This window comes from Primulina huaijiensis, chromosome 12 (assembly GCF_012295235.1).
Source record: "Primulina huaijiensis isolate GDHJ02 chromosome 12, ASM1229523v2, whole genome shotgun sequence".
Taxonomy (NCBI): Eukaryota; Viridiplantae; Streptophyta; class Magnoliopsida; order Lamiales; family Gesneriaceae; genus Primulina; species Primulina huaijiensis.
This window is the reverse complement of record NC_133317.1, coordinates 2,210,972-2,238,239: the sequence shown is the minus strand read 5'-3', so window position 1 is coordinate 2,238,239 and position 27,268 is coordinate 2,210,972. Positions and strand designations below refer to the sequence as shown.

Sequence of the window (27,268 nt, the reverse complement as noted above, 5' to 3'; positions counted from 1 at the left end):
TTTTCAAAAATATTCTAATCCGCGCTTACAAAAAGATTTTTTACAATTAATTTCAAATACAAAAATTTCAAAATTGATTCAAAAAAAATTATTATACAAAAGTACATTAATCCGCGTTTACATCCGCTCTTTGTAGGCGCGGACGCTCCACGTGGACGAGGGTCCGCACTTAAGTATATTATTATTATTATTATTTATTATTATTATTAATTTTAATAATTAATTTATTTCAAATGAAAAATATAAAATATAAATATTTATAATATATGTTAATCATTAAATATTTTTTATTATTTGGTTGGGTGATTAAAAAAATAGAGAGGATTGGAAAAATATTTATTGTTCCATTTTAAATTATTGTTCTATTTTAAAAATAACTTGCAATTGATTATCAATTTAAATAACTAAATCGGTTTTCATAACAACATTCGGTTCGATTGGCTTAAATAAATCGATTAAAATGAATAACCGAATGCTCACCTATGTTTTTTTCGTACGTCTCAAATTCTACGATCGAACTTATCAGAACTAGTCTCAATCATGGTTTCAGTAATCCAAACCAGGCAAGCGAGGGACTTGAAAACTCAGTTTTAGCCCCAACCCATTAATATTTAAAATGATTTGATACTGAATTTTAATTTCTCAATCGTCCGATGTATAATATAAAATTAAATACATAAGAAAAATTGAATAAAATTATTATACAAGTTATATTCAAATAAATAACATTGTCCAATATTTTAAATAAATTAGTCTAACTTCTTCTCATATAATTAATTGACTTCGATATTACACCCTCTTTCTCATTTACCTATCCACTCAAAAAAAATAATAATAATAGTACCCTACTTTTCAAATGGCCGTTGCCATTTGCCACCGCTTTTATCAAATCAAATAATAAAAAAACCAATACAAAAATTAAAAATTTTAAAATCTTATGATATGTTGATATAATAAGACAATATTACGATATTATAATATATTAAAACTACTTTTAGCATTACACTTTAATTAATTGAACGAATTGTCAAGTTAGCATCCCCTTGTTAGCGTGATATAGACGACATCGGGAGGCACAAAAGATAGTAAATCATTTTAATTGATTTAGACTTTCGTTTTCCATATTTTCAATTGATTAAGACTATATTATTCGATTCCATAGACATCAATCAGTTTAAATCCATGGAATTATCAAATTTTCAGTCCACAGATTTTTATCTTCATCATCCACGGTCGGGACAAGAGGTTCCACGAGTCGGGATGTCCCAACCAACTTGAACCGTTACAGTTCTACGCCTAATTTCATCTCAAAAAAAAAAAAACTCTCAAAATTTTGATAAATAATTTAAAAAAAGATTTCAAGAATTGAAATTATGTACCTAATTTGTGACCCTAGGTCACCTCTACTTTGTGATGAGCATAACTAAAATTCTTGTTTTCGTTTCCTCAAAGTAAAGCTATTTAATTTTGTTTTGTAGTGAAATTAAAATAATTTATGTATGAGATTGAAGCATCCTCGTCCGGCACAAGAGAGAGAGAGAGAAAGAAGAAAGTGCCTTCTGTCCTCGTTGCCGGCATGTCGTCGCTTCCTAAGACTTGATCCCGTTTGACTTCATTTTTCTATAGCGCCATTCCCTCCAACTTTGGCAATTACGAAGAAAACAAACACTTTTTTTTAAACAAAATAATTAATCAATGTTTGCTCCCGCTTTGAATTTAATTTAACTAGTTAAAATTATAACCATAAAAGTTTGAAATAAATTTTTGTTTCAGTTAAATTCTATAAAGATATAAACTTATAAATTTTGAAAGCCTAGTCTGATTCAACTAGCTAGTTTATTGAGTTGCAATAATTGTCGACATTTGAGCTGTTGTATGATTTAGTTGTCGTATGATTTGGAATATTTGAATTGCACCTGATCCTACAATTATTAGCAGAGTCAATATCACATATTCGATTATTATTTATTAGAAGAAGTTCAATTATTGAGAAGAAGATATGCAATAATTAGATCTTATAATCGAGACGAACAGTGATAGACGATGCAGTCAATTTTTAATTAAAACAAAAAATAAAATAATCAAATAGTGCCGACGTGAAGAGATAGGATCGCATGCCAAACCTATCGTGTATTCGTTCGGAAAATATTTTATAAGTGTGTAAATATATGTATGTACAGTCCGCTATATAGAAACACCAACCGTAGGCAAACAAATTCCAAGCGATCAGCTTTCAAGAACTCTCCCGGACAATATCACGTTACAGTCTGGTTTACAAAGAGATTCTAACATATTATATTAAGCAGCGGAAAAACCATATTTGCATCATCTCCTTTGGGATTCATTCACGAAATTTGTGGTGTTTTCAGTCTGGCAAAATAATGAGTAGAAGGAAGCTGGGTTCATCCACACTGTTTGCTTTCTTTATCTGTATTGTGCTGCTCCGGTCACATTTCCTGCAGCTGGTGCGCTGTCAAGTGGGTGAATTGATCAGTCCACCCATTCCAGAAAATCTTGATTTGTTGACACGATTAGCGTACAATGGGCTCAATAATCTGACCTCTGATATTCTTTCCAGTCAACTTATTCAAGACTACAGCTTTTGCATTGAGAACCCGTAGGTGTTTCGACTCTCATTTCCAGCTTTGTTTATATATACATATATATATCCTGAAATCTTTGGTGCGTATGTTCGGTGGAGGATTCCCATAAAATGCTGAAATTTACAACAAAAAAAAAAACGTGTATTGAGATTTAATAGCTCAATTTTATTTCATGTTTCAAGAAAATTACAGAAACTAGCAAAAAGGTTTTTTTTTTTAAAAAAAAAAAAACCTTTTTGCGGTGTTTTATTGGTTGGTGACGGGTTTTAAAGATGATAAATTATTCGATCAGAATGTGTAACATGTTACTTTATATCATATATTCATGTGCAGGGAAGCTGAATGGAACACAGCTTTTAATTTTTCCTCAGATTTGAGTTTTGTAGCTGCTTGCCTGGCCAAAACTGGAGGTAGTTCGGAGCTCATGTCCCCTTTTTGTTGAAAAACTCGTCATAAACACGGACAGGTGTCCATGGATTCACTTAAATTGTTTTAAGATTTCAACTGTTGCTGGTTTTCACTGTAAACTAATGACATATAAGGACATGAATTCTAGATTGTTGAATACAAAGTTACATGATAAAAGAGACGGGACCTAGTATTGTGGGATGGAATTAATGATCCAGATTTCCTTACAAATATCTCGAGTTAGTGCGCGAGTAAAATTGGAAACTTTTTTCCAAACGTTTTCCATCCTAACATTGTAGGTTTGTATTCATGACACATGCTTATCGTAAATCGAATCAAAGTTTGGAGTCAGTTTGATATGGAAATGACTAAAAGTTGCTGTAGTTTGACTTTATCTTTTCAGTTGGGAATAACTAACTACCTTTGAAATTCGATCATTGGAATTTCAGACAAAGTAAATTGTTAGACTAAACCCACCAAATGTGCATTATATTTTAAATTTATGACCTTTATAAATTGCACACTTTCAAATCTATTCAGCTTTTAATTTAGCACTTCTATCTTTGAACCTCTTGGTTTTTCGACCACAGATATTACTCCAAGATTATGTAATGCGGCAGAGATGGAAGTTTACTTTAATAGCTTGAAGCATGGTTGGAATCACATTAAGCCTAACAGGAACTGTAACTCTACACATTGGGTTGCTGGTTGCGAGCCAGGATGGGCTTGTGGCACTGGCTCTGACGAGACTAGCGGCTTTAAGAACCCTCATCAAATACCTATGAGGCAATCTAATTGCCAGTCTTGCTGTGAAGGTTTCTTCTGCCCATATGGTATCACTTGCATGATGCGTAAGTTATCAAGAAAATTTATTAACTTTAAGTTTAGTTAGCTCTATATTTGAACCCTGCATGTAGTCTTCTTAGGGTGTTCTATATGAGTCTGTTCAATATTTGATAAAGACATCCTAAGTATTTCGTTTTTTTTTTTCAAATTGAAGCATGTCCATTGGGTTCCTACTGTCCACTTGCAACCTTCCATCCTAATACAAGCATGTGTGCACCGTAAGTACGATTTATACATGTGATGGTGCTTCTTTAAACTCAGTGTTTGTGCATAACTTATTCATTAGTAGGAATCTACAGATATTCTTACAAACCACCTCCAGGAGATTCAAGTCACACTTGTGGTGGTGCAAATGTGTGGACAGATGCTCATTCAAGTAATGAGTTATTTTGTTTGGCGGGTTCTTATTGCCCCTCAAGTACTGAGACAAAGCCTTGCAGCAGTGGGTAGTGATTTATATCTCAAAAACTGTCGAAAAAACGATTTTTTGTTATTTGAATATTTCTAGACTTCAATTTTAACCGCACCGTTTTATTTCCTTGTTTTCTAACTTTCAGAAATTACTGTCCAATGGGTTCTACAGATGAACAACGTGAGTTTCGAGTTAAAGCACACCATATTATTGTCTCTTTCTTGCCTTGCTCTTTCTCTGTCCTTGGCTTGCCATAGTTGCATGTGAAAATCTTGTATTTGGAATAGATTATTAACTGGATACTTACTGTTAAAATTATTTATTATACTGACATTTTTCAACCCATCTTAATGGCGACTATGTCAGGATGCTTCAAGTTGACTACATGCAATGCCAAAACAGAAAGTCAAGATATTCATGCGTATGGTATTATGCTAATTGTAAGTAATTAAACTCTAATTTGACAGTGTTTCCAAGTTTTCTTGACATGTATTATATTAATTACTAAACATATAAGATAATGTGTCCTCACTAATCTAATGAGATATTTGAGTGAACTAGTATGATGTACGTGCGTTGCACGTAATATCAATTATATTATAAAAATTAAAACATTTTGATTTTCTAAAAAATAATTTGAATCATTTTATTATTTATCTGGACTTAATTTCTTATCATATTAGACGATTTATAAGAACTTATATAACTTACTTTCAAAATTGTTTCCCAAATTAAAATTCAAGCAATTGATTTTATGTTATATAATAAATTGTAATGAACATAATATATAGAACAAAATGAACTGAAACAAATTTTTTAAAAAAAATTATATATTCAAACACCACGTATAAAGTATAATAACATAAAAATCAACCAAATTATTGATTTTATCAATGTATAAATCATAATTTACATAAGCGAAGTATACTAAAGACAAGTAATTATCAATTTAAAATTACTGTGGCTAACTCATAAAAACAATATTAAAACAAATGATATAGTAATATTGATAGCAAAATATACCTCATAATATTTAATTTAACCTCCTAAAGAATTTTTTTACTTTTTATTTTTACAATTCTATCATGGATAATAAATTCTATATATCGATCTTTGGTAGACTAACATTGATGACTATTAATTTCTTGTTAAATAAGTTTTAAAATAATAAATAAATCAACTTATGTAAAAAAATGCACATTCAAATAAGATTATATGGTACATATCAAATAAACTCATATAATAATTATTAAATATAGATTTTAAACTATTGGTATGAATTTCACCATTAAAATTTGAAATATAACAAAAGAAATAAACTTTCATAAAAAAATGTTATTTTTGTATCTAATTGAATTAATTAGTTTGATTTCAAAATAATTAAATAAAGATATTAAATATCATATGTAAAAATTATGATACTTTGACAAATGCTAATCAATGATCATTATAATTATATTTATTATAAGAATTATAATGATTATATCATATATTGTTTTTCCAGTAGAAAATAACTTAGAATTTTTTTTTATTGCTCATTAAATCTCTTTTTATGAATTACATATTCAAAGTTTTGATTGATGATTGATTTTACATGCAATAATGTAATTTTTTAGTTATACAATTTAATAAAATAATTATGCCTATAACATATATATTTGTTATAGATAATTTTTTTTTCATATTTTTTTGAAATCGTNTTTTTAAAAAAAATTCAAAATGTTATTTATTGTGTTATTTCACTATCATTTGAGTACATTCAATGAATTATTAAAAATAAATTTTAATGTAATTAGATTTTTTTAAAAAAATTCAAACAATTAGAGTTTTTTTATTGCTCATTAAATCTCGGTTTTTGAATTACTACTTTCAATTATTTGTTAAAAAACCCATAAAATATGTTAGTTATTATACTATTGCACATATAGTTATAAATTTTTCATATATCTTTTTGTGATCTTATAATTTATTACTTAATTAGAAATTGCACTAAAAATATAATTACAAAATTACAATAAAATCGTTGGAAAAAATTGTAGAGAGAAAATTAAAAGGATAAAACATTTAAATGTAGTATAATGATGAGTTATTTGATAAAATTAATATAGAAGTTACATTCTATTCTTGAAGTGTGTCTAAAAGGTTAATTTTGTCATTGCACAATTCGAAAACAATGTCCATTATCCACACTTTTATAGGTATATAGATATATAGATAACTTGATAAACTTTATTTTTCGAGTGTATTTGAGCACGAGAAGATATATATTTTTTAAATGTTTGACCAAAATTATTTTGCTAGCAATCCGTTGCTAATGTGACCCGTCGTGTTTTTACTCACATCTTGAGTATCTAGTTTAATGTACGCGGGAATAGTTGATAAATTATAACCAACCCATGTCGCAGGCTGCACTAAGTACCCTTCTGATCATAATATATAACTGCTCCGACCAAATACTTACCACAAGAGAAAGGAGATACGCCAAATCCAGAGAAGCAGCGGCACGAACTGTCAGGGAGAAGACGCGAGCCCGTGCGAGGTGGAAAGCTGCTAAAGAGGCTGCCAAAAAGCATTCACAAGAATTTCAGTCACAATTTTCTGGCAGATTTTCGAAGAAGAATATTCCAAATTCTGATCAAGTTATAATTTTTAATCAAACAGAAAGTGAAACTACGAGCGATTTGTATCCATCTTTGTCACCTGCTGCATCTCAAGCTAAGAAAACCGAACCCGTCCATCTTATGAACATGATATATGAAATTGAAGGTGATTCCGCTAGTTTTGAGAGTTTTGATCTAGAGTCTAGAGAAATGAATGGCAAGAAAATAATCTCGAAAGAAAAGGATATTCATACTCACAGTCAGATTTTCAAGTACGCTTACGCACAAATTGAGAAAGAGAAAGCTCAACAGCAGCGCAACAAGGACCTTACGTTCTCGGGTGTCATTTCAATGGCAATGAACAGAGAGCCTATTAAACGGCCTCTAATTGAGATTTCTTTCAGAGACTTAACTGTCACTCTAAAGGGCAAACATAAAGATCTTTTGAGGTCCGTTACAGGGAAGATAAGACCTGGTCGTATTACTGCTATTATGGGCCCATCAGGTGCTGGAAAAACTACATTTCTTTCAGCTCTTGCAGGAAAAACAGTTGGATGCACAGTAAGCGGGATGATATCCATTAATGGGAAGGCGATATCTATTCATTCATACAGAAAAATCATTGGTTTTGTGCCGCAAGATGATATTGTGCATGGGAATTTGACTGTGGAAGAGAATCTATGGTTTAGTGCAAGATGCAGGTACGTGATGTTTAGTACTGAACATTTTATAGATGCAGGGGGACAGGGGCTGTGGACAACAACAAAACGTGACAATTGATCTGTAATCTAGACCTTTATTGGATATTATAGTGGGGTATGTGCATCAGTGCATGTGGAACTGTGTTTGTGACAAAGTAGAATGAAAACATAATTGTCTTTACAATTCACTCTTTATAAACTTTTCAGGTTCTTGATCTTTTGCCCTATTCCCCCCTTGTACTAATGAAATCTTTTCATCACAAAATGCAATGGCATTTATATTTTAAAATTTTCAAGACTGTCTGCAGATTTACAAAAGGCGGAGAAAGTTCTTATTGTTGAGCGTGTCATTGACGCCTTGGGATTACAGGCAATACGGGGTTCATTAGTTGGAACAGTTGAGAAACGTGGTATCTCTGGAGGTCAGAGAAAACGAGTAAATGTTGGTCTAGAGTTAGTAATGGAACCGTCATTATTATTCTTGGATGAACCAACTTCCGGGTTGGATAGCTCATCATCTCAGCTACTTCTAAGATCACTTCGACGAGAAGCTCTGGAAGGGGTTAATATCTGCATGGTTGTCCATCAACCAAGGTAACAGTAACTACCTATTTTATGGTTTGGGCTTTTGAAAAAAGCTGATCATTGCTAATGTATGCAGCTAAACATTGTTTTTTTTGTTTGTGAGTGCACTTATTGTTAGAAATTACAGAACTAGTGGCATTTAGATGACTAGCAATAAATCGAAATTTTCATGTGATGGTATTCTAATATTTTTCTCTAAGGACAAGCCTTTGAATTGATACTTCCTTTTCGCTTTCTTGTTGCAGCTATACATTGTTCCAGATGTTTGATGATTTAATACTTTTGGCAAGAGGAGGTCTCACTGTCTATCACGGACCTGTAAAAGATGTTGAAGATTATTTTTCAAGTCTTGGCATCAATGTACCAGACCGTACTAATCCTCCAGATTACTTCATCGATATTTTGGAGGGAATGGTTAAAACTAGCTCAAGCTCAGGCGTGAGTTATACAGAACTTCCTGTTAGATGGATGCTACATAATGGTTATCCTGTGCCCCCAGATCTGAGAATACATGCAGGACCTAGTACATCCCCGCTGAATGGTGATCGTGGTCATGAGATTCCTTGTTCTGTCCCGGAGGAGCAATCGTTTGCTGGGGAAGTATGGCAAGATGTTAAATGCAATGTGGAGCGGCAGCGTGACATGATACGGCACAACTTCCTTAGGTCGATTGACTTGTCAAATCGAAGAACCCCAAGTACTTTTGTGCAATACAAGTATTTCCTTGGAAGGTACATGATTTCAAAGATGATCTTGATCAGAAATGTTATTTTACTTAATTTCAGTTGCTGTTTAAGAGGGGCTGAAAACGGGAAAAAAAAATGGGATATGTTCGTCGTATAATTGTGGGTTATTATATGTTGATATTCTTTAATTAGTATCATTATTTAGTTTTCTAATCTCATTATATCTCAGGGTCGGCAAGCAACGGCTGCGAGAAGCTAAAACGCAAGCAGTAGATTATCTCATCCTGTTAATTGCAGGTGCATGCTTGGGATCACTGACCAAGGCAAATGATATGACCTTTGGATTCGGTGCTTATACATATACAATAATTGCTGTTTGTAAGTTCATTCAATTTTTGGGCTCACTTATACTATTTTAATGAATTGTTCATCTTTTTATGTACCAACGTCGTCATTTTCTTGTCCCCTGGTTCAAAAGCTACAAAATTGTTTGTTGGCTTCCTTCTCATGACATGACTTGCTCAACATTCACCTACTTTTCTTCGTCAGTAATTTTCCATAATTGCTTCCTGGTGTTTCTAACTCGCCAAATTTCAGCTTTATTGTGCAAGATCGCAGCTTTAAGATCATTTTCTCTCGACAAATTACAATACTGGAGGGAGAGTGCTTCTGGCATTAGCAGCCTGGCCCATTTTTCGTCCAAAGACACCGTCGACCTATTCAATACTCTGATAAAACCTGTGGTCTATCTCTCAATGTTTTACTTCTTCAGCAATCCAAGATCGACCTTTGCATATAACTACATTGTCTTGCTCTGCCTTGTTTACTGTGTTACTGGTATTGGCTATGTGCTGGCCATCTTTCTTGAACCTGGTCCCTCTCAGCTGGTAAATTGATAGCTTTATCTAAATAACTATTATCGTTATAGTTTGACCTTCTATAAGAATGAAGAATTTGAATCTTTTAATTCATGCAGTGCTCGGTGTTACTTCCTGTCGTTCTGACTCTCATCGCGACTCAGTCGAATGGGAGCAAATTCGTGAAAATTTTAGCAGATTTTTGTTATCCAAAGTGGGCTTTAGAAGCATTTGTTATTGCAAATGCAGAGCGGTGAGTTGCAACATGTACTAGTGTCCTTAATTTTCTGATATTTAGACTGGCTTTTCTTACTCGTGTATTTGATTTTCAGATACTATGGTGTGTGGCTATTAACCCGTTGTGGTTCATTACTCAAGTATGGGTACAATGTTCATCATTGGATTTTTCGTTTGTGCACACTAATTCTTGCTGGCCTAATCTGTCGAGCCATCGCTTTCATTGGTATGGTAACACTCCAAAAAAAGTGAGTCGAAGCATTGAACATTCCTGGGACGATCTTCAGTGTTTTTTGGTTTAATAATTTACATCCACCTCGGTTGCAAAAGCCAAATGTTTATGAGTTTGATAGACCTGCATACGAACGTTCATTCATGCTAAGAGACAACACAGTGTGTAAATAAAACGAACTGCTTCAATTAATGGATTAACTGGTTGCCACAAAATTGATCCTTGGAGGCAATCTTTATCAACAGCAGCACACCACCCCAAGCCAAGCCACGAGACTGTACCTAAACTGTTCGACTATCGTGTATGGATGAGTTTATGATAGATGACATTGTGAAAGTAGAAATGTTAATTTTTGTAGGATTTGATGTTGAGATTGGCTCTGTGTAGAATTATTTTTCTTGATAACGATTCTGTTTTATCAGTTACATACACAAAATTGATGATCACACTTGAGTTTTCATACTTTTAAATCAAAATCTGTCTACTCATCTCTACTAAAATTTTCCACACTGTCCTGTGAACACTTACATCTACTCTATACTATCTGCTAGTCAGCGAGTATTTCTCATCAGATTCACCTCACGTACCCTTTCTTTCTTCTTCCTTGGTGTTTTTATTCCCCTGTTGTATCAATCGGTTCCTCGGAACAATTTTGTCATGTTGTTTACCAACAATTGTCACATAAACTCTAATATAAAATACACAGCTAATATGGTAATGATGTATCAATCCACCAACGTCACCCAACTAGACGTAGCAAAAGTATGTTGTCAATCCTGGAAAACAGAAGGTTGCAGAAAACAAAACACAAGGCTGGAAGTATATCACCAAGGAAAATGAAAGTGATCTTCGGAACTAAAGATGAAATTAACTACACTAACTGAACAATCAAATTCATTACAACAGTCGATCTTCTAAAGAGATACAAGTTGAATATTCACGTTATTTTCCTCATCTGTCCTACAAAATCCTGTGTTCAAAAAATAAAAAAAACATGGAAGACAATTTGTCCGGTATGGAACACTTAAAAGTAAAACTACATTCACCTTCCTAGCAACATGATGAGGCACGAAAACTGGTACCACCATGGCAGTTTTTCCAAAAGCAAGAGCCAAAGCTCGATTCAAATGCTTCTAACAAGCCCATTTCCGGTTTGACAAGGTAATTGAATTGGGACAGTGCAACGACTTTGTACTGAAAGGCCATATTGATTGAGATTCAGGACCTCTAGCATGAACTATCCCACCCCTATAAATTATACTTCATGGTAAGCTGGTAAGCAATCTAGTAATGTAATTTTAAATTTTCGGAAACGATTGTGTGATTAGATGAATCTTAGGGAAAAGAGTGACGCTACCCAAATAGATGTCAGCATCAGGAGGTTTTCATTTCCAAACAGCTTCCCCAAGAAATTGAAGAGCAGGAACACCTCTGATTTCTACATCAACGAGAGGCGCCTGGATCAGTTTCAAGCTAGAGAGCTCTGGATCGTTCTGAATCAGGCTTAAAGCACGTGTTTGATCCTGAAAAAATGTAGATTGTTTATTCAATATGACAAGATAAGTGGTCGAAAGAAGTACAAGTTGCTAGCGATTTTTCATAACATAAATACATGCCTAAGCCCGGGAAGCAAAAAAGGGGCTTTCTAAATATACAAAACAAGTTTAATTTCATAAATGAACGTTCAGTGAGTACACAATTACTCTTCTGTACTAATCAATCCAGCTACAATCATAAGTTAGAGGTACAAAAAATTAATTTCTCAAACGAATTTTCAATGCGTACACATTTACTCTTCTGTGCTAATCAATCAAGCTACAATCATGAGTTAGAGGTTGCTGAAGGACAAATTGTTAGAACAGTTAAACATTTTAATACAGTTGAACTGAATAGTGACAAAGGCCAAACTCAAATTCAATTCTTTAAACCATACATGAGCGTACATGACTTCTACCAAAGAGATTACTGTAAAAAAGAAAGTTCAAAAGTTTTCATACCTTTCTCTTCATTGCACAGAACTTGCAGTCCGAGGCAGATGGAGGAAGAATTTGGTTAACAACCAGTCTCTTAACTGGAACACTTTCTTTCTTCAAGGACGCACACAATCTTGATGATTCACTGATGGCCATCACCTAAACCACAGTAACCTTGGTTTATTTTTATCTTTTAGTACAATTTCGGGGAGGGATATTCTATCTTGGTTTCATACCCATGCCTCTCCCTTGATTAGAAAAGATTTACAGTTATAAAAAATGTGTTTCACTACCCATAAATTCAGAGAACACATGATTTTGCTTTCTGTAGGATAAGAGTTTTAACATAATTCTTTATAGATTTTCATAGCATTAGTAAAAACCTCCGAATGTGTTCAAACTTGTCAATACCGTGGGAATCGTCACAATGACAAACTCTGTTGAGTTGGTATCACGGAAAAGCTCTCTCACTTTTATCATTCTCTCCCTTAATTTCTCCAATTTGTCAGCCTGGAAAATAAAGGCTGAAATCAGAAATTCAACAAGATAGACAGCATTTTGGGAGCATTTAAATAAATTGAACTTACAGCATCTTGCCGGTTTTCTTCCTGGACAAAGAGAGATTTTATAGCCGAAGTAGCTGAAGTTATTTTCTGCCTCAACTGTAACAAGCATGAACGATAAAAATATAGGGTAAAAAAGTTGATAAATAAAAGAGGGAAAAAAATAGCTTAATAAAAAATTTTATGCTGTAAGACACATCCAGGTTTTTCGCCATTGGGTACAAATTACATACATTACAATTACCATCCTAAATAGTTTTACCTTCAAAATCTTTCCGATAGAAGCATCCAAAAAGTCTGGCAATGACAAGAGGCGCAATGTATGACCCTGTAGCATAGCCACTGAGCATGAATAGATTTTTATCAGAATAATAAAATGAACTGAAATCTTTTTTCTCTCACCGTGGGGGCAGTATCAAACACTATTCGAGTAAACATACTGTACTCTGGTGATTCAAGAAATTGAATAACCTGTAAGTATTTATTATATTAACAACAGTTAAAAAAAAAAGTGTTATACCTATCAAAGTCAGCAAGATTTTCTAATTTAATACATGCCTTTGAAATTGCAATAGCTTCATCTAGACCAGGAGGTGGTGTATCCAGCAACTCTCCAAGCTTCAGTTCCCCAAGCTATTCCCACAGAAATTGTGAAGTTAACAAACCACCAGAGGGACAAAATGAAAGCAAGGAATTTTTCCCTTTTCAAGTTCTTGAGAACACTTCAAACCAAAAGTCCATTTGATGTAGAAGCTGTTCTAAAATGCTTTTCTTTAGAAACAATTAAAGTTGGATCAGATTTTTATATTGTTTAAAGTTTAAACAAACGGTTAGAAAAACGAAATCAGAAAATGTGACTTTTCGAGCTTCCTCTTGAGCTTCTCTTTAAAGATAAAAAAAACTCTGTTACGTTATTAAATCTAATTTTTATTTTAAGTAACATATATGAACTGTTTTCTCGAGCTAAATGCTTCTTTAACCCACGTAAGTGATAGACTTGGATAAAATGCTTGAAACAACTAGTCTTATCCAGTAAGATTGACAAAAATGAATGACATGGAAAAGGCATTGGCTGTGTCCATCAATTCAAAGGTGCAATTCCAACAGCACTCAGAAGTAGTTCATCGATGAGCAATGCATTCACAAAAGAACATCGATGCTCGGCAGAGTTCTAGTCAAAGTGGCATAAACACATGAAAACAGATTAATATAATACCTTGCTCATCAAACTGATTGTAGAATTTCCATAACTTTAATGATCAACATTTACTCAGAGAAAGAGATAATTTGACCAGGGTCACGGATTACCTGGTCTGCAATAATACCGAGCCCCATTCCGTCCATGAAATCTTTTACTCCACTTCCACCATTTTTCTGACTGGCACTTCGAAATTCTTCCCTTGCTTTTTCAGGGTTTATCTGCCACAGTGATGCATTGAATTTTGCTAATTGTGCACAAGACTAAAAGGATCTTCTCAAAAAGAACTGCAGTTTATCAAGATTATCATAGCTAGAGAAAAACTTCCCCTCTCACCTCAAGTGCAAAAAGCGGAGAATTGGGACCCTCAACAGGTACTAACGTCCCTCCGGTTAAATCCTGAAAAAGAAGCCCAAAATAATTCACATTCAAACATCATCGATGAAATCCTACTGTTTTGATATAAATATGAAGACGCTTATAACCTGAGCGAAGGAATCACTCAAGGAATGCGCAGGATCAGTTGAAACAACTAGGGTGGGATGACCATTATTTGCAAATTTAACAGCAAGTGATGCAGCACAGCTGGTCTTTCCAACTCCTCCTTTTCCACCAAGCATGTAATATTTGCGCTGTGTTCCAGAGACCATTTCGTCAAAGCCAGCAACAGATTCTGTGGGAGCAGCAACTGATCTAACTGCCAAAAGATAATTTAAGTGATAAGTGGCCGTACCCCCTCAATTAACCAAAAAAGGAAACACTGGCAAGTTATTATTGACCAAGATTAATCCTCGTTTCACAATTCCAGCCTTTTTACTTTCTACACCGAATCACATCTAATAGATTTCTCAAACACTCCTTTAGCTCAGTTAAAACACTCTCCAACGATTTAACAGATAAATATAAATGGAATACAATCACTAACTTAGTCATTTGTCATTAAACCCACTTATCTGCAGCTTTCAATCTTCTTCATGTTTATAAGCTAAACTACTTCCGTTAAACACATTTTGTATAGAATAATGTAAATTTTAACCAAATACATAACTAATTCCCTTGACAAAGACGAAATGTCCGGGTTGCTAAGCAGAATTCATCGATTCAAGTAACAAAAAAAATGGATTTGAAACAATAGATTTATTTTTAATCCATGATTCCAAATTAGTTCACTTAATTGGATTGACAAAATTCAATTTTGACTTTGTATTCTTTCAGTAGTCCACTCATAAAAGACACTACCAATACACAACAAAACTGGAAATTCATCGACTACCCATCTACAATCCAACTGAAAACAATAAATTTTCACCTTGAAATTTTCCCCGGGGCATCTTTCTGGCAATAGAAATAGTCACAAAGCTGGAGCTACCACTGGACTTGAATTTGGAGAAAGATGCAAAAAGGGGTGTCTTGAATAAGTAAGAATGACGATAATCATAGCTAATCATAATCGTCACAGGCTTTAGAGATGCGTAATTTGCTATGGAATTCGAAGTGAAAGAACAAGAAGCCATTAGAATCGTCACGAAAAACTATGGGTCGACGATGGTAAATGTTAGAAATCAACCCGTTGCACTATGGTGACCCGACCCGTTCACCTTTGGGTCTTTAAAAGACAAAATAATTATTATTTTATAATTTCTTTTGAGTATCAAAGATTAGCTTGAATGATGTATGATATTTTTCTCCTCCTTTTTTTCTCTTTTTTTTCCCTCATTTTTTAGCGTATCAAAGCATGAAAATTTCCTTTTTTTTGTTGATAAATCTTATAACAGAATATCTTTCTTATTATTGATCTTAAAAAAAGTAATAGATATATCATAATGAATATGATGTTATGTCTTTTAATTAATGAATAGTATGTCTACGATCTTAATGTTACTCATATTTACAATAATAAGTAATAATTTTGATATAAAAAATAATATTTATCATAAATAACTCAAATAAGATATCAGTCTTACAAAATTGACTTATAAAATTGTCTTAAAAAATTTTGTTCTTAACAAATATGTTCATAAGTGAATAAGAGATATTTATAAATTATTCCCGACCGTCTCATACAAGTTTTCATGGATCGTATTTTGTGAGACGAATCTCTTATTTGGGCCATTCATGAAAAAGTATTACTTTTTTATGCTAAAAATATTATTTTTTATTAAAAGTATTATTTTTTATTGTGAATATCGGTAGAGTTGATCTCTCTCACAGATAAAGATTCTATGAGACCGTCTAACAACAAACCTAATCCTCGTATATTTATTCCCTCAATCGATTAGCTGACATATGGCAAACGGTAAAAGGAGTTCTAATTCGGGAAATTGAGGGTCAACGTTACTAGTTCTATTTTTTCATGAATTGGATTCTGGAAGGGGGACCTTGAGCCATCGCTCCTCAATGATGATGAGGCACTTGATCATGAAATTCATTCTTCTGAGATAAACACATCAAACAAACGTCACGTATATAGTGATGTTCTAACAAAAGTGTCAATTAAAACATACACAGAAGTTCCAGCAGCTCCACAGTCGAGTGCTTTTGAAAGCTTTACCGTCTTAGTTCATATTAAAGCTCCTTGTTCAAATAGTTGGCTCAATTTTGGCAAGAACGATGCTTATTTGGCTCAAATATCTCACACACCTCGTGCTTCGGTTGATCTTGTCACGGTTCTTGACATTAGTGGTAGTATGGCAGGTACAAAGCTTGCCTTGATAAAACGGGCAATGGGTTTTGTGATTCAGAATCTTGGTCCAAGTGATAGATTGGCAGTCACTGCCTTCTCTTCAACGGCTAGACGCCTATTTCCTCTTCTTAGGATGTCTGAAACAGGGCGGCAGCTAGCCCTTCAAGCTGTTAATTCTCTGGTTGCCAATGGAGGAACGAACATTGCTGACGGTTTGAGAAAGGGGGCAAAAATAATGGAAGACCGAAAAGAAAAGAACCCAGTTGCCAGTATAATACTATTATCTGATGGGCAGGATACATATACAGTTACTAATGGCGATGGCAATCAAAATCAACCAAATTACCAGTTGCTCCTTCCTTCATCTCTTCTCCGTGAAGAGAGCTCAAGTTTCAAGATTCCAGTTCATACATTTGGCTTTGGTGCTGATCATGATGCATCATCAATGCATTCAATTGCTGAGATTTCCGGAGGGATGTTTTCTTTTATCGAAACTGAAGGGGTTATCCAGGATGCTTTTGCACAGTGCATTGGTGGTCTTTTGAGCGTCTTGGTAAAAAATTTGCAGGTAAAGATAGATTCTGTGGACCCAAGAATCTATCTTGACTCTCTAAAAGCTGGAAGCTACCCTCACCGTGTGTTGCCCAATAAACATACTGGAAGTATTGACATCGGAGATCTATATGCTGATGAGGAGAGAGACTTTCTCGTTTCAATAAATGTCCCTGCTGAGGTGTCAAGCAAGGAAACATCATTGCTGAGGGTAATGTGTACGTACACTGATCCCTTGACCAAAGATATGGTGACCTTGGAAGGTGAAGAAGTCAGAATCAAGAGAGCTGAAGCTGTCATACAAGAGAACGTCACAATTGAAGTGGAAAGGCAGCAAAACAGGGTCCAAGCGGCAGAAGCAATGGCACAAGCACGAACTGCAGCTGAAAATGGGGATTTGACTGGTGCTGTCTCTATGCTTGAGAACTGCCGAAAAGCTTTGTCAGAAACTGCATCAGCTAAATCTCAAGACAAGCTGTGTGTTGCTCTTGATGCCGAGCTTAAAGAAATGCAAGAGAGAATGGCTAGCAGACATGTGTATGAGGCATCAGGAAGGGCATATATTCTGTCGGGATTGAGCTCTCATTCCTGGCAACGAGCAACAGCTAGAGGTGATTCTACAGATGGTTCGAGCCTACTCCAGGTTTATCAAACCCCATCAATGGTAGAAATGCTTACTCGTTCTCAGGCTACATTGTTGGCTAGCCCTTCGACCCAAAGGATTCTACGACCATCGTGGTCATTTGCAGCACGACCAAAACCAAGGTAATGCCATGGGAAGCGTTCGTCAATCACTGCTAAGCATCCCTAAAGTGTCGGGCTTTTCTTAGTCTCATATGTGGCTCTTTGGGTCTTGTTTTGGGTGGGTCTGGTAGGGAACCAAGGATATTTTGTCTGTCTTACTTTTTGTGCTCTACTTGTGTAAAGAAATAAACTTTGTAGAGTGTAATATATATTGGGGTAAATATGGGAATTAGTTCACAGCTTTTTTGTTTGTCGTGTCGTTGTTGGGGGGTGATGTAGATGATGTAAGGAAATACGTTTTATGAGATAAATGGGTTCTAGTTGGTATTTGTGAGGATGCATGTCATTGTATTGATCATAAGAAACACTGCAATGTGAGTCATTGCATGGTTTGCCTTGCAATGTGATTTAAAAAAAGAGCTGATAAGATACAATTAATTAATGTAGTGTGCTTTTTGTATGACAAATATATGATATTTCGGTGTGTAGATCGAGAGAGACGAACGATCCAACGATCATTTCATCAAAATCAAACAGTACCCAAAAATTTCACGAACGTCAAATGGTAGCCAAATTGTCACTAAAATGCAAATCAACAGCATGCTAAGATAGATACAAGAATGTAATAGTGTCTCTGCTATAAGCTGTGACAGGAAACAGCCGAGTCGATTATTAGTACCCTCGACTTGTGTACGCGGAGACGGGCCCGTTTTCAAAGTTTATACCGATCGTTTTTTGTTTTCTATAAAAAAAAATTGGCCCATAATGATGTCTTCCGCAGCTGGACTTTTCCAGTAGTTGGATTTTTATATTATATATTTACTTGTTCGTGCAAATTTACATAAATCATTTGAATCAACACAATCATCACTCTTTATGTAAAGCGTATTGATGAGATGAACGGACAATGATAGTTCTACTTGTCATGCGTACAATATTAAAAAAAAACATGAAGATTTACTGTAATTGTTACTTTTTTTCTTTTTGTTTTCAACAATTTAGAGTCTATAAAGACACTGGTTGAGTCCAAGCGACTATTGTTTATCAAAACACGACGCTCAACACAACCCGACTCAGGGTAAAATATGCTCGAGAAAGGAACAAAAAAACGAAAAAAATAGATCCACTGAGTTTTTCCTGCCGACGGGATTTTTGAAATTTCACAAAAACATGTAGCCATATAATTTAATCCTTCTCTTGTACGGGGTTAAATAGAACACCGAATAAGAAATGACGCTCAATATTTCTAAAATTCTCAGTAAAGTCGAAACTAAAACCGTCCCCGACCAAAGGCAGAATGGATTCAGAATCGGTAAAACGTTCCATGGAAGACGTTTTCCCAGACTATAAGTAGGAAAATCTTGCTCAGTATTGCAGGCAACTGTAAAGTATAGGGATCTCGGTGAACCTATAATTATCCTAGGAAGTTCATGATCACCAGATGAAGTACCAAGTTACAGAGTACAAAATCAGCGAAAGCCCGTTCTGGAGGTAAATCCTGCAAGTTTCAGACACAGTGTAAATAATGGAAATGAAAGAGGAGCATTTCTTGAGAGATTTTACCTTGAATTCCTTGTTTTCTTTGTTCACTTGAATTCGAAGACTAACTGTTACCAGAAAATGCCAACAGTCAGTTGTACATCTCCTTAAATGTTGATAGACGTATCAGCATGGGGAGCAGGAGAGTTGGTATTTGAACTGTGGGGGACCCATGTAAATTCACGCAAGTCCCCTTCCCAAAATCACACACACCAAGGTTACCCAAAAACTAGTAAATCTAATGCAATAAAAAGGACGCAGCAAGTTCAACTTACCGGCAAGGACTGCAGTTCCTACACATGAAAGCACGCCAGAAAGAAAGGAGTTGAATGGGAATGATCCGACAACAGCCATGTAAACCACCTAAAATCAGCATCCACAAAATAGAGTGACAGCTTTCTTCCTTCTTGGAAGTGGGAAATGATAGACAAACCAGATAAACAGAAATGTGATGACAATGTTTGCCATGAGTAAATGCAGAAGTGAAGATCAGAAATCAAATATTATGATGTAATTAAAGGATATTAACTTGTGACTCTTTCGATGGATTCCTTAGTATGATGAGGTTGCACACACAACAAAAGCTTCTTACATTGAGCAAGTTGGAGCATTATTTTTTTTATCTAATATGACCACGTTGCACCAAACAAATTTTTAATCCCAGAAAAAGGACAATGTGACTTGTTTCAGACCAAATGGCCAAGTAAACAGGCTAGGCAAGGACTACAAAAGAATCTTCTTACAAAGGTTATGCTAGAAAAGTAACCATTGTGTGTAATACATCAGCAAGCCATGCCAGTAGAGGGTCAATAAACATAGTTGGGAATCGGGGATCTCATGAAAAATGTAAACAAGAGATGAAAAAATTAAGCAGGTAACTATGACCTGAAGGCCAATAGTCAAATTAGGATTCAAAGCAAGCAATTTTACTAAGTCAGGTACGAACACCAAAATATACAAGAAACCTTTGGACTAATAAATTAACAAAAAACATAAACTATATTCTGCTTTCTAAGTAAAGATCAGCAGTTCTCACAACTCAGTGAACATCAAATTAAAAAATTAAAATGATTAGTTTTGGGTAACTATAACATCTGTTACCAAACAAACTTTCTCTACTTTTCCACATTATTAATTATTTTTCCAGACACAACAACTAAATTTACCAAATTTGAGAAACTCTATAGACGCTGCCAGATTATGGCTTGAAGAGCAGTTGAGTGATGGCTTTTAATCACTACTAACCATTTGACCACAAAATTGCCAAAAACACCAGCACGAAAAAATCTTTTAGATTAATTCTCACAGATGCTCCAATTTCTGAGGTGATCATAAATCAAGAGGCTGTAACAACCTTATCAGTCAACACTGATTGAAAAGCTAGACACAAATAAGTTCATGAATAAAATACCACTTCCCATCACTTGTGGTCAGTCATGAAATCTACAAGATTTAATAAAGCTTCTCAAAATTCAAATACCGGACATAGATTTATATGCGAACACGAAATGTCACCTGAATCACAGCAGTGGCGACTGCAAACACAATGTAGATGTCGATGATCTGTAAATAGTTATAGTACTATAAATCATAGATTCTCTAAATAAAAAATATTCAAATATGTAAATACAACATCGTTGTAAAGGCAGATCGTTATAAAAGGAGATAGAGAGAGAGAGAGCACCTTCAGGTTGGTGGGCGTAGCTGAGTATGCAGATAGGAGAGATTGAAAAAGAGCTCGGGCATCGTTTGTAGTTGGCGATTTCCCCATCTTCTACACTCTTAACTTATATCTGCGTGAATGCAACAATGGGGCATGTGGAATTTCAATGTCGAGATTATGGTCAATCCGAATATTTAATAACATTCTTAAAAACAGGCTCAAGCTCAAATTATAAATCATTTGCTACGTTTTATTTGGAGTTCAATAAATGAGCTCGAGCTTGGATCACTATGTTTGAAATTAATCAACATAAGTATCAATTTTGTGGCTCTAGCTCAAGGTCCAATCTTCATAGATTTTTTGAAAACTTGTGTAGCGCAAAATAACTGACACAGGCAATATCAATCAACAAATACACATCCAACCCATTAAGCTTTTGCTGTAATCATAGCCATGTTTCCTTGGATTAAATATCAACTAGATCGAGGTCAATGCAGCTTAAAGTAATACCTTATCGTTACTTCTCTGAGAAAAAATAGGTAGTTTATTCGCTGTAATCACTGCCTTATCTTCCCAAATATTATAGACGTTGGTAACCATGAATGATTGGAATCAACGTTTTCTTGAAAAATAGCTAAAGGTTTGGTAAATACATAAGCTTTGACGAGAAAATATAAAAAAATAATTGACAGCAACCATATCACAGCAAGAAAAGGAAGATGGAAACGTGGATTTGGGATCATAGAAAAAATTCCACGCGTAATGACTAAAAATAAAACTTCCGTGGACAACCAATGGGGGATTTAGTTTGTCAAAATAACTAAATTTATCTCATACCATCTCCAAAGCGTCCAAAACAAAGTGTGAAGCTACAATCTTTCATCTGAGGTTGGCAAGAACCTCGAGTAATCAATTGCAACAAGCATTCACTAAATAATAAAACAATCGAGAGAATTAATCTCCAAAAAGTCAAGGAAATAAATTATTTTCCCTGCAACCCACAACCACCTACTCTACAACAAGTGAATAAAAAAGGCGAAACAGACAGCGGGGTGGGGGCGTTCATAAACAGTGATACACAAGATATTAAGAATCAACGAATCACTGAATATTAGGACACAGAAATAGATAACACTGAAGGGTGAGAAATGAGATCAGAGATCTACTTCTACACCTCGGATCGGAGATGGAAAACAAAGTCTTGAAAACTCAATAAAAACCATTTTGAAGTATAATTTACACAGATAGCCCGAAACATCCTCGATTCTTAATCCCTAACCCGTAATCGACATTTACAGTTTGAAATCAACGGGAAATTAGAAGAAGAAAGACCTCACGAGTCGTAATGCAGAGCTCAGCGGCGGACGACGCACCAGCTAGCTTGGGAGATTTGACTGGGAGTGACTTCTAATTGGACACCATGAAGTAAACAGCGAATTTCCTAATTGGGCCCTTTTAGTGTGTCAGCCCGTTCAAAAAAATTTATTCTACTTTGGGCTTTAGGCCTATTATGATTTTGTTGCTTTTCGATAATAATAATAATAATAATAATAATTGAAAATATGTGATCGAGTATGAATTAAAAATATTTATTTTATTTCCAGTGTCAAATTCTATAAAAGTTATATAATATAATACTATATAATATAATATAATTTGTCTAGAAATTTATAATTAGTCGATTCTTGGACTGCAAGATGTTCGACTCTAAAATGGTTGATCAGACAAGTTTAGGAACTCCAAGCCATCCGGCTTGATATTCATGTGGAGGGCATGGTGACAAATGAATCTTTCCAAATTGGGGCTATCGTTGGAAAGATGTATCCGGCTTGGATTGATTTCAAGAAATTATCTAAAGCACAAACGAAAGGAGATAAATTTGAGGGAACTGATTGTCAGGCTTCGTATTGAAGAAAACAACAAGATATCTGAAATAAGGTTTCTCGATCTTGGTATGGCTAGTGCTTATATTGTAGAGCACAGACAAAAATCGTCGGAAAATAAATTTATGGGTGGCGGTTCCAACTTGGGATCTAAGAAATATATGTTCGAGAAAAAGTTTTCGAGTAATGCTACAATTGTGGTGGTCTGGGCCACAAATCTTCCTAATTCAAGAAGTCGAAAAAGAACCGTGATGCTAATCTCGTGGAGGACATATCTAAGAAGGTTTCGAATATGAATCTCTTTACTGTCATTTCTGAAGTGAATATGGTTAGCTCGAATCCAAAAGAGTGATGTATCGATACTGGTGTCGCTCGTCATATTTGCTCAAATAAGGACATGTTTGCAACTCTGCATAAATAAGAGAATTGTGAAAAGTTATTTACAGAGAACTATGTTACTTCGTATATCAAGAGACAATAGAAAATGATCTTGGAGATAACATCTGGGAAATAACCGACTCTTAACAATGTGTTGTATGTGCCTAATGTTTGAAAGAATTTAGTGTCCGGTTCACTTTTAAATAAGCACGGGCCTTTGCATCAACTACGTCGTATTCGTACTCGTTTTACGAAAATGATTAATTCAAATTACTATAGAAATCTATTGTAATTCATTATAAACTTATTTTAATTTTTAAAACAAAAAAAAAAAATTACAATTTTCTGTATTATTTAATCGTTATGGTTTTAAAATTGTGAGAACAGTCCACAATTTTCCCTTCGTGTTTATATTTTGGGTAACATTTTAAACGTTCACGTATCTCTCTGACTTAAAATCATTTTGCGTCATTGCCAGTTCGATTTACCTTATTTTACGAACCAACCCACGTGCACGTATGGGGCATAATGTCCGCTGTGAAAATAATTCACGTTATATCACATGCACATGTAGTACTGGATACTATTATATTTTACGAAAAATAAATTTTTTTTTAAAAGATACATCAATTGTGATAATGAACACCTAACTATATAAAAATATTAAATAAAAATGTTTTAAATACATATAAGTTCATTTTCTTTGATATTTAAGCACCGCTTGATTCGATGAAATAATAAAATATATATTATGGGGATGACAATTTAATCGAAAAATCTATGTGTATAACTTAAGGGTAAAGTAACTTCAAAATTTTAAAATTCGAGAAAGACGATGAACAAGAAAAAAATGTAAAAACAATAAATATTTTATCATGGATCGGACCCGTACTAATGGGTGTCTTAATTGGTTTATGAATTGCGTTTGTACTATTTTTCTAACATAATTAAGAAAAAATATTAATGACAGACCACGAAATTCTCCATTGTTTATATAACAGTTATTGTGCATGTGAAATGTTGGACATAAGAAATTTGATCCCTGAATTTGAGGTTAGCTCGAGACGTGATAAATGTAATACAAAAATTATTGTTATTGTTTATTTAAGGTTTTATTGTAATCAATTTTCGTTGAGTTTTAAAAAAATTTCTTACATGTTATTGCGGTACTGCATTATATATATTTGAAAATTATTATAAATTTTTTTATTTCAATCCAAGGGATCGGACGCAAAATCTCCTAAAAGCTCGAACCATCGTAAATCCTACCTCATTATTGTCTAAAAAATATCACGACCTAAATTTTTGATATTCATTTCATCCTGATCAATGTCGAGAGATGGATCGTGAAAATACTATATACTCGACTGGATTCTCGATCAGACTCGAATATTTTAATAATTAGTTTTTTAAAAATTATTATAATATTATTAACACGTAAAGTTACTGGATTATAATTTTAAATATAATATTATTGGACTGAAAGCTCATATATAAATTTACTAACACATTAAAAGGGGCTAGTTCATAGACGATTTTAGGGCTTAGATTAAATAGTTAACTAATTCATACAAATAAAAAAAATTCACATATACAAATATCATAATTATAATTAAAATTAAAATAAAATCGAGTTTATTATCATTTTCTACACTCAATCTAAATCTAGAAAAATTAAAGAACATGTTGTTGTGTCGATAATGACCTGGCCTATCATCAGAAGGAAATCACTTCCGATGAATACTGATTGAGAGTAGGTCTCTTGTGAGACGGTAACACAAATATTTATCTATGAGACGGGTCAATCCTACCAATATTCGCACTAAAAAGTGATACTCTTAGCTTAAAAATTAATATTTTTTCATGGATGACTCAAATTAAAGATTCGACCAACGAAATTGATCCGTGAGACCGTCTCACAATAGGTTTTGTGATTGATTGATGTCAAATTATTTTTATTCATAAAATACTATTTAATTATAGTCTTTCTAGTTATTCAGAAAATATAATCAGTAAATAAATATAGTGACTAAACATTATTCAATTAAGAGAATACAGATTGATGTCAAAGTAGCTTGAGAAGGTTGTCTGGTAATTTAATGAGACAATGAGTTAAGCTCCGTTTGGATAAAAAATTTATAAAATAAGAGTGATAAATATTGAAAATTAGTGTGTAATGATGTATTTATTTTTAGCTTATTTTCAAAGAAATTCTATAAATAGGTCTCTCAATTTATAAAGAAAAAACACAATTGAGTGGAAAAAATTTTATAAAAGTATAGAGTTTAATATATTTTGTGAGTTTGATATTTTACAGTGTACTGTAAATTTTTATTTTTAACGAATTTATTATTTTTGTAACCGATAAATAATTATATATACACACACATATGCCGACAAGGTGACCCTGCTTCCCGATCAAAATTCTACATTTTTAAGGTTTGTTACCGGATTCAGCCGGTGATATTTGTCTTGCGCGTAAGTGTCGGTACCGACTGCGGCACATGTCAAAACCCTTGCTGTAAACAATCACTTTTTGATTATAAATATATATGTGGACATGAATTTGTTTTTTGAAAATAATAAAATAAAATCTATCTAATAAGTTAAAAACACGATTTAAAATTTATTAAAAAAATTCATAATGAGATTATTTTACGAGTCAATTTTGTGAAATGGATCTTTGATCTGATCCTAAGTCGTAAAAAATTATAATTTGTATCCAAAATTTTCACTTGTCATTTAATTTAAAAAAATTCACCTTTTCATAATAATTAGGAATTGTATTGATGCAGACATAAATTCAGATATTATTTTACAGAATATCTACATTTTATTATTGACTCCAATTACTCGATTAACTTTTGATATTTACTAATTAACCAGTAAAATTATATTAATTTTAGAAGCTAAAAAACATAATTAGCACGGATAAATGAAATTGGTGAGATAAAATTGTTGGATAACAAAAACTTTTGTAGATTGTCATGAGTTGATTTTGTGAAATAGATTTCCGACTTTGAATGAAAAAGTTTAATTGTTTTACCAAAATATCACTTTTCAATGTATATATGAATCAAGATGATCCATCTTATCAATATAGATTGTAATTAGATCGTCTCACAAAATAACGAATCAAATTTGATTCCTCGGAATTGTACTTTTCTTTGCATTATTTTGAAGTGGCGTTTAAATTTGATAGACTGTATTTACCAAATAATTAAAATATTGATTATGTTTGATGCAAACGATCGAGTTTGAGTTGGAGTATTTATTGCCCGATAAGTGGATTGCGACGTGCATAACAAATAATTAAACGAACTACAGAGAAATTGCAACCAAAAAAAAAATTTCTTAATTCTAAATAATATTTAAATAAAATATAAAGCAGTTGTTATCGATCGACATTATTAATAATGTTGCTTCCATCTGTGAACAAGTGAATAAACTCAACACTGTAATTGGAAACGAGACCACCAAATTAAAGTATAATTAAGATACGTAATACTAATAATAATAAGAATTGGAAACGAGACCACCAAATTCAATTATAATTAAGATACATAATACTACTAATAATAATAATTTACAGATAGACAATATACCAAAAACTCAGACTCTTTTAAAAAGTTTGAAAACATAAAATTATATTTTATTTAGTGAGATTAAATATAAAAAAATAACTCAATACTCAAAACCATAATCAAAGTTAAATAAAATGATATAACCAATGCATACACTTAAATGTAGTTTATATTTTTAAAAAAATCAAATTCAAATTTGAAATTTAAAAAGAAATGAAAAGAATTTACATCTGATTACGTATTTATTTTCAAATGTTTAATGTCGTGGATAATACATTAATACTGATAAATAATTCTTTTTTATAGAATATTATTTTTATACGTGTGCAGCATATCAAAAC

At 33.4% G+C, this 27,268-nt stretch overlaps 4 protein-coding genes across 7 annotated transcripts; 2 read left to right on the top strand and 2 right to left on the bottom strand.

Annotated features, from left to right (window-relative positions):
• Window positions 1-2,183: 2,183 nt before the first annotated feature.
• LOC140989159 (ABC transporter G family member 24-like) lies at window positions 2,184-10,563 on the top strand. Its single transcript, XM_073458277.1, has 14 exons — window positions 2,184-2,617; window positions 2,937-3,013; window positions 3,602-3,862; window positions 4,012-4,075; window positions 4,157-4,303; window positions 4,415-4,449; window positions 4,636-4,709; window positions 6,675-7,570; window positions 7,868-8,164; window positions 8,401-8,886; window positions 9,071-9,219; window positions 9,439-9,728; window positions 9,818-9,951; window positions 10,031-10,563. The coding sequence occupies exons 1-14, from the start codon at window positions 2,382-2,384 to the stop codon at window positions 10,185-10,187; spliced, it is 3,303 nt and encodes a 1,100-aa protein (XP_073314378.1). The 5' UTR covers window positions 2,184-2,381; the 3' UTR covers window positions 10,188-10,563.
• A 447-nt stretch (window positions 10,564-11,010) lies between these two features.
• LOC140990446 (ATPase GET3B-like) lies at window positions 11,011-15,491 on the bottom strand. Its single transcript, XM_073460136.1, has 12 exons — window positions 15,211-15,491; window positions 14,387-14,598; window positions 14,238-14,300; window positions 14,012-14,122; window positions 13,262-13,336; window positions 13,106-13,174; window positions 12,966-13,031; window positions 12,728-12,802; window positions 12,552-12,650; window positions 12,165-12,299; window positions 11,525-11,690; window positions 11,011-11,415 (listed from the first exon to the last, which is right to left on the bottom strand). Exons 1-11 carry the CDS (start codon window positions 15,413-15,415, stop codon window positions 11,553-11,555), a joined length of 1,248 nt encoding a protein of 415 aa, XP_073316237.1. The 5' UTR covers window positions 15,416-15,491; the 3' UTR covers window positions 11,011-11,415; window positions 11,525-11,552.
• Window positions 15,447-18,307, top strand: LOC140990088 (E3 ubiquitin-protein ligase WAV3-like). Its single transcript, XM_073459665.1, has 2 exons — window positions 15,447-15,455; window positions 16,274-18,307. Exons 1-2 carry the CDS (start codon window positions 15,447-15,449, stop codon window positions 17,903-17,905), a joined length of 1,641 nt encoding a protein of 546 aa, XP_073315766.1. The 3' UTR covers window positions 17,906-18,307.
• Window positions 18,308-18,900: 593 nt separating this feature from the next.
• On the bottom strand, window positions 18,901-22,529 carry LOC140990418 (dolichyl-diphosphooligosaccharide--protein glycosyltransferase subunit DAD1). Of its 4 annotated transcripts, none has more exons than XM_073460095.1 (6): window positions 22,420-22,529; window positions 21,104-21,212; window positions 20,935-20,982; window positions 19,695-19,782; window positions 19,444-19,487; window positions 18,901-19,378 (listed from the first exon to the last, which is right to left on the bottom strand). In XM_073460095.1, exons 2-6 carry the CDS (start codon window positions 21,188-21,190, stop codon window positions 19,295-19,297), a joined length of 351 nt encoding a protein of 116 aa, XP_073316196.1. In that variant the 5' UTR covers window positions 21,191-21,212; window positions 22,420-22,529; the 3' UTR covers window positions 18,901-19,294. The 4 variants fall into 4 exon arrangements, with proteins under 4 accessions (XP_073316196.1, XP_073316195.1, XP_073316198.1 ...); XM_073460094.1 differs by having other exon boundaries at window positions 22,415-22,526; XM_073460097.1 differs by having other exon boundaries at window positions 21,104-21,198; window positions 22,415-22,493.
• Between the last annotated feature and the right edge of the window lie 4,739 nt (window positions 22,530-27,268).